The sequence below is a fragment of the Euleptes europaea genome, chromosome 6 (assembly GCF_029931775.1).
Source record: "Euleptes europaea isolate rEulEur1 chromosome 6, rEulEur1.hap1, whole genome shotgun sequence".
NCBI classification, from domain to species: domain Eukaryota; kingdom Metazoa; phylum Chordata; class Lepidosauria; order Squamata; family Sphaerodactylidae; genus Euleptes; species Euleptes europaea.
The window spans coordinates 81,722,491-81,729,981 of NC_079317.1; the positions used below are offsets into that span (position 1 = coordinate 81,722,491).

A 7,491-nucleotide genomic window follows, 5' to 3' on the forward strand; every position below is an offset into this window, starting at 1 on the left:
GATCTACTGCCAGCCCAGCAACCAGAGAGGACAATATGATCATTTCCCATGCATTTTTAATTCCTAACTGTTCCAATTGTATGTAAAGTCCTACAGTCATGTGGCCCAGTTGTTTCTTACAAGTCGCTTTGGATTCTTTGTGGGAAGGGTTTTTTTTTTTAAATTAATCACTACATTTTCTTGCATGGTGCATCACAAGGGGATGAATGCTGCTGTTTCCAAGTCTGTCACTGATGAGACCCAGATCTATTTATTACAAGTCAGCAAAGCTGCTGTATCAGGTGCCTCTAGACCATTACCTGTAACCAGTGTTATGCATCTAAACAGGTTTCTAAATAGGTACCTTCTTATGTAAAGAAAAAAAGCATTCAGAAGCATAACTGCATGAAGAAAACAACTGTTCATTTATTGCTGTTTTTGTTTTGCTTTTTTAATTAAAGAGAAACTAACCTTTGTTCGTTACAGGAAATGAAGAGAAGAGATATAGACATAGGCAGTAATCTTTACTGTGGCTTTCTTTAACTTCAGACTTAGTGAGTGACATATAACAGAATGGGAACATTAATTATCCTTCACCCAAACACTAATTCTCCTTATTTGTAGCCATTGCTGTTGTGGAGCTGTGGCTTGTATTCGAAGGCAATCTATATCATCCACGCTACTGATACCTTTCATTTCAAAGAGTCCATTGTGAAAATTCCCTAGATGGACAAAAAGCAAACATGTCATACCATCCTGGGTATGGATTTTGAGTCTCCCAGTTTCTACATAACCAGACTGCAGAATGTCCTTGTTATATTCAGCTGACCCGGTGTAAATCTGAATCTTTTGAGGAACGATTGGGGATGCAAAAACAACGGTGAAGAAGCTCTGTGATGTAATGTTCTTTCCCCAAAAAAGCCCTTTTGCGGGGGGACACACTTTCTCCGGTATGTAATCTTCAAATACAGGTATGTTTGTGAAACACGAAGCAAAAGGGAAATCTCCCAAATCTCCATTATCTTCTTGAAACTCGGAGTCTTGCAACTTGTTTTCCATATTATGAAATGAAGACGTTCTACCTACATGCTGGAAGAGAGAAGGCCTAAAGATAATAAGGTCTTCCTGAGTCTGGGATTTGTGGAAAAGCTGAAGAAGCCAGTCTCCAGGCATCTGATCATAGAACATCAAGAGGAACCGGGCCAGTTTAACAAGATCTGAACTATGGTAGAGTTTTCCTATGTAGCCCAGGCTTGAAAATGCTACAGTGGTCCAAGATTTCGCCTCCATTTTGACATAGTTTTGTATAATCAATACAAAACTGTTGGCACAGACAATATCATCTTCCAGCATCAAATAATACCAAGACAGATTGGCACAAAAGTTAAGTAAATAAGCATAGTCCACATTTTGTTTGGATCGATACAGTGCTTTCCCCTCAGTATCCGCGAAAATCCCTTTCATACGACTTAAAGGGGGATAACCAGTTAAAGAGCTTTCTATAACAAGGAGTCGCCCTTCATTCACAAGCTCACCAAACTGAGCCTCAATTTCCTTGGCACTTTGCTCATTTAATTTAGAATCATTATTGGCTAGGTATATAACGATCGTGATCAGATCCCGTTCTTCTGGCTTGCAGTGGCTGAAAATGGACTCAAGAGTCCTCAGCAAATATTGTTCTCTCTCTCTATGGACAGACGAGATTCCAATGGTCAAGAATTCTGAAGAGGCAAAAGAAAAATATAGTAATATTTGACATCCACAAAATACTTGCCACATGACCAAAGCCCTTCACACGTATTATTTCAGTCATTCTTAGGATGAACAAGAATGACACATGAACACATGAAGCTGCCTTATACTGAATCAGACCCTTGGTCCATCAAAGTCAGTATTGTCTACTCAGACCGGCAGCTCTCCAGGGTCTCAGGCACAGGTCCTTCACATCACCTACTTGCCTAGTCCCTTAAACTGGAGATGCTGGGGATTGAACCTGGGACCTTCTGCATGCCAAGCAGATGCTCTACCACTGAGCCACAGCCCCTCTAACTTGACTTGACTCATGAGTTTGTAGGAAAGGTAAGATTCAATACAGAGGCCTGTGATCGACTCCATGCTGCTCTGGTGGATTTTCACCATGCTGGGGCAAGCCCTCCTTTGCAAGGGATTGCAGTGGCAGTTCAAGCCTGCCTGAACCCCATGCAGAACTGGCCCCAAGCCAGCAGCTTACAATGCAGAGCTCCAAGCTCATGGCTTCATCGTGGCAGTCCACCAGCATGACTGCTTGGAGGTATGAAGTAGCCCTATAAGGGCCAAACTGTATGCAACATTGGGAGTCTCCATCTCCACAGAGCCCAAGCATTTGTTTTCTTTTTAAACTACAAGGGGCCCTGATTTGGACTAGAACTAGGCAGGAGAGGGAGGGTTCCTCTGTTCTCCTCAGTGCTGTTTTCCAAATTTGAAGTGACCTCATGGAGCAACGACTACTGCTGAAAGTTAAAAGAGAAAGTGCCAAAGCAGGATTACAGCTGAACATCAAGAAGACAAAAGTAATGACTACTGGAGAATTACACAACTTTAAGGTTGACAATGAGGAAATTGAAATTGTTGAAGACTTTCTATTCCTTGGCTCCATCATCAACCAAAAGGGAGACTGCAGCCAAGAAATCAGAAGGAGATTGAGACTGGGAAGGGCAGCCATGAAGGAGCAATAAAAGATTCTGAAGTGTAAGGATGTGTCACTGGCCACCAAGAGCAAGGTAATGCATGCCATTCTATTCCCTATTACTATGTATGGGTGTGAAAGCTGGAAATTGAAGAAAGCTGATAGGAAGAAAGTGGATTCCTTTGAAGTGTGGTGTTGGAGGAGAGTGTTACGGATACCATGGACTGCCCCAAAAAACAAATCAGTGGGTTTTAGATCTAATCAAGCCTGAACTGACCCTAGAAGCTAAAATGACTAAACTGAAGCTGTCGTACTTTAGACACATTATGAGAAGACAAGAGTCGCTGGAAAAGACAATAATGCTAGGAAAAGTTCAGGGCAATAGGAAAAGAGGAAGACCCAACAAGAGATGGATTGACACAATAAAGGAAGCCATAGCCCTCAATTTGCAAGATCTGAGCAAGGCTGTCAAAGATAGGACATTTTGGAGGGCATTGATTCATAGGGTTGCCATGAGTTGGAAGTGACTTGATGACACTTAACACACACACAACAAGCCAATCCATGGATGAAGCAGAAGTGCTAAGCCATCAAAGACCCTCCATAGTTCTGCCGTACACTGCATTGGTCAGGCTGCACCTGGAGTGTTATGTGCAGTTCTGGAAGCCTCACTTCAAAAAGGATGTGGACAGAATAGAGCGGGTGCAGAGGAGAGCAACAAGGATGATTAGGGGCCTGGAGACCAAGCCCTATGAAGAAAGGCTGGGGGAGTTGGGAGTGTTTAGTCTGGAGAAGAGGAGGTTGAGGGGGGACATGATTGTTCTCTTTAAGTATTTGAAGGGATGTAACTTAGAGGAGGGCAGGGAACTGTTCCTGCTGGCAGCAGAGGATAGTACATGCAATAATGGGTTTACATTGCAGGCGAAAAGGTACCGGCTAGATATTAGGATTTTTTTTTTTTTACATTAAGAGTTGTTTGACAGTGGAATCAGCTACACAGGGAGGTGGTGTGCTCCCCCTCACTGGAAATTTTTAAGCAGAGGTTGGACAAGCACTTGTCAGGGATGATCTAGGCCGATCCAGCATTAAGCAGGGAGTTAGACTCTATTATTTCAATTGATTCCATTTCTCGTGAGTTTTATGTAGGCTTGCCAGCACTGCCTTGGAAAATGCCAGGAGATTTTGAGTTCAGTGCCTGGGGAGGGCAGAGTTTGGGGAAGATACAACATCATTTATGGGTGACACTCTAGGAATTCTCCCTGATTTCTATAGTAAAGATCATCGAGAAATGGGAAAACTCCTAGAGCATAGAGGCCATTTTCCAGCCATTTTCCCCCAGCTCCTCCATTTCTCAAGGGTGGAAGATTGGGGCTGAGAGCAGTGGTTACCTGATGCAGGTGGGAAACAGAAAGGCTCCTTTTATGGCATATATTTCAGTAATCGGAAACTGTGTAATGCCCATTGAACTGTTTAGGATTCATTGGGCAAACAAATGTTCAAAAAAATAAAACACATGGGAAAAAAATTTCAAGAAAAAAAGGTTAGTTCATGTATTTTAGATTAAAGAGATACTTAGGAAGTTTGCAGCACAGTTGCTAGATCAATTGCTTTTTTCATTTAGATTATTGTGTTCCACATACCTGTTGCTATAGCCGTAATAGCCTATACTTACTTTTTTTAGTTGGAGGATATCCCAAGAGATATTTATATGGTATAGGTAAGGGACCCATCACATGTTCTATTACAGTGAAATTTGGATTTCGTGGCATCTTCCCTATAACATTTTCCAGGTTGATGGTCTCCTTTTCTTCTGCATCCTTGAACATAAAATAAATATCGTTTTCACCATTATCAGCACTTACCCTATCCTATGATGTTTTGGCATTTTCTGAACTTTGCAACATTTAAATTGCTCTCAGTAAAAACCACACATAGACATTCCTCAGTAAGGCCTTTTATGCATGGGTAGTTAGCTTCGAGATCACTGCCAGACTGATTCAGGCCTTTGTTGGGATTAGGCATGGTTTTTTCTGATCTTTAGAAGTCACTTCACTCCCCAGGTTTTCAGGATGCTGTTTTGCTACGAGTTTTACGTCTTCCCAGAGTCCAACTTGATACAAATCGGTGCCACTTCAATGCATAGGTTTAACTTCGAGTTTGTCTCCCCGCTCCCCACCATTCTGCTTCTCTCTCCTACTCCTCCTTCCCAGCCCTCCCCTTGAAGCTGGAATATTAGATGCTGCTTATTTGGGCAGTTTCACAGTGACTGTTATCAGTTTCAGATCTCAGGGATAGATTTTCCACCCTCCCCTTATACATGTCCTTTTGGGGCACTTCTCCCTCTTTGTCTTTCCCCCCTCGTCCCTCGAAGCTACCTTGTATGCGAGTGCAGGGCTGCAGAGAGAAACTCTGGGACAGTCACAAAAAACCGATACATCTGTTTATTTATCCAACTGCATGATAATTGCCATTCTCCATTTCTTTTCCTGTTCAGCTGACCCCCACCTGTTTTTGTTTGTTAGTGAACTTTTAGTGATTTTAGTGATATATTTATCATTTTATTGCTAAAATTGCACTCCCAAACAAAAATAAAGGGGGGGGGTGTCTCGTGCTTGGGTCCTGAGATAAATATGGGTGTGATCCTCTGCTTTGGTTGTAAAATGGCTACTCAGCTCAGTTAAAATGGAAGAATCCCAACACAGGGCTGGTGATGACGTCTACTCAAAAAACCCATCAGCCAATTACAAAGAAACAATTCCGGGGCGGGGGGGGGGGAGACTCATGCCTGTGTTGATGTAAGGGAGGTGTCCAGCTGTGTAACAACAACAATATCGGTGACCACTCCCCCACTAGTTCAGGAGCTTCACATTTTTGCTGGGGAAATATGCATCGCAGAGATTACCCTTGGAAGTTCTTCGAGGCAATTAGCCCTTTTGAGAATTCGAATGGGAAAACTGTGCGTCTAGAGAGCAGCAAATCCAGCGCAAACTTCCAATGCATAAAAGGCCTGTAAGACCTGCACTGCATATTGCATTTGTTGTTGTTGTTTTTAATTAAATCTAGTTTTGTGAAATGCAGATGACCCTATGGAGAACAGTGCCCACTACACTTGGAGTTACCCACCTGAAATCCAGATTTTTCTATTACTGGACATTTGCATTGCTCTTTGCCTTGCTTCCAAATTATGACAAGGAATATGGAAAGTAGTCCAAGAAGAAAAGACAATCTAGAGAAAGTTCTCCAGTAGCAAGCAAATGGCGACTTGAAGTTTCTAGATTTCATTGTAGTTTTTCACTCTGGGTCTGTTCAAATGGAGAAAAAATCTGTTAGTAATTTGATATGAAAACATTAAAGCAGAGAAGAAGAAGAAGAAGAAGAAGAAGAAGAAGAAGAAGAAGAAGAAGAAGAAGAAGAAGAAGAAGAAAGAAGAAGAAGAGTTGGTTTTTATATGCCAACTTTCTCCACCACTTAAGGAAGACTCAAATCAGCTTACAATCATCCTCCCTTCCCCTCCCCACAACAGACACCCTGTGAGGTAGGTGGGGCTGAGAGAGCTCTAAGAGCTGTGACTAGCCCAAGATCACCCAGCTGCCTTCATATGTAGGAGTGGGGAAACAAATCCAGTTCACCAGATTAGCCTTCGCTGCTCGTGTGGAGGAGTGGGGAATCAAACACGGTTCTCCAGATCAGAGTCCACTGCTCCAAACCACCACTCTTAACCACTACACCACATTGGCTCTCCATGTTTCCATGTGTGTCCATATATTGTGGCACTTTTTTTTTTTTTTGCTATCAGAATCTATTGAAAACAAAGTGATTAAAATTCCCCAGTTTGTTCACAAAAACCGATCTTCCCTTCTCTTGGAGTGCAAGCCTATGTGAGGCAAGACATTTTAGGTGAGAATGTATCATTGAATTTTGGGTGGGGGTTTGGGTTTCTTTTGTGGCTAGGACAGAAAATATCCACACTGCTTATGAGAGCAAAAGGAACACCTGCCAACAGTTGGAAAGAGGACTGGTCTTGGCATCTCTGTAAGGCCTGGTAGTCATGGACAACTGGCCTTGTCTAACAGAAAGGGCCAGGTATAGATGAACATCTCCGTTTCCATGGCAAAAATGGAGATGTGCACCCAATAGATAAAGAAAGCTGCATACAGGGATCTCCTTTTCTGAATCAAGGTGAACGTTTTCTGTGAGAATCCCTATAAAAAAATTATAAGAAGAGCTGGTTTTTATATACTGATTTTCTCTACCTTTTTTTAAGGAGCATCAAACCAACTCACAATCTCCTTCCCTTCCTTTCTCCACAACAGACACCTTGTGAGATAGAGGAGGCTGAGAGAGATCTCAAAGAGAACTGTGACTAGCCAAGGTCACCCAGCTGGCTTCATGCGAAAGAGTGGGGAAACCAACCCGGTTCACCAGGTTAGAGTCCGCAGCTCATGTGGAGGAGTGGGGAATCAAGCCCAGTTCTCCAGATTAGACTCCACGGCTCTTAACCACTACACCAGGCTGGCTTGCTTTAGTTGTGGCTACTGCTTCATATGGAAGAGGCTATGATGTGGGGATCAGGATGGAGTGGTGGTTTTTATAGGTCAAGGCACTGTGGCTGGTTAGGAAGAAGTGTGAGACTGTCCTTTTGATTAATATTGTTAGTCATTCTAAACTGGTGCCAGACAATAGTTAAGCAAATGCCCCTTTGCAAACTGTCTGGTGCTGCTGCTTGAGTACTCCAGTACATCTCCAAATCAATAGGAAGGGTCCCTGAAAAGGCCTTGGACTCGCCTTTCAGTAGAAAGCCAGCGATGAAAACTGCAGAGCCCATGCCAGTCCTACAGTCACATTTG

At 42.8% G+C, this 7,491-nt stretch overlaps 1 protein-coding gene across 1 annotated transcript; it reads right to left on the bottom strand.

Annotated features, from left to right (window-relative positions):
• Positions 1-561: 561 nt before the first annotated feature.
• On the bottom strand, positions 562-5,926 carry LOC130479722 (alpha-1,3-mannosyl-glycoprotein 4-beta-N-acetylglucosaminyltransferase C-like). Its single transcript, XM_056852129.1, has 3 exons — positions 5,768-5,926; positions 4,317-4,461; positions 562-1,700 (listed from the first exon to the last, which is right to left on the bottom strand). Exons 1-3 carry the CDS (start codon positions 5,924-5,926, stop codon positions 562-564), a joined length of 1,443 nt encoding a protein of 480 aa, XP_056708107.1.
• Positions 5,927-7,491: the final 1,565 nt, after the last annotated feature.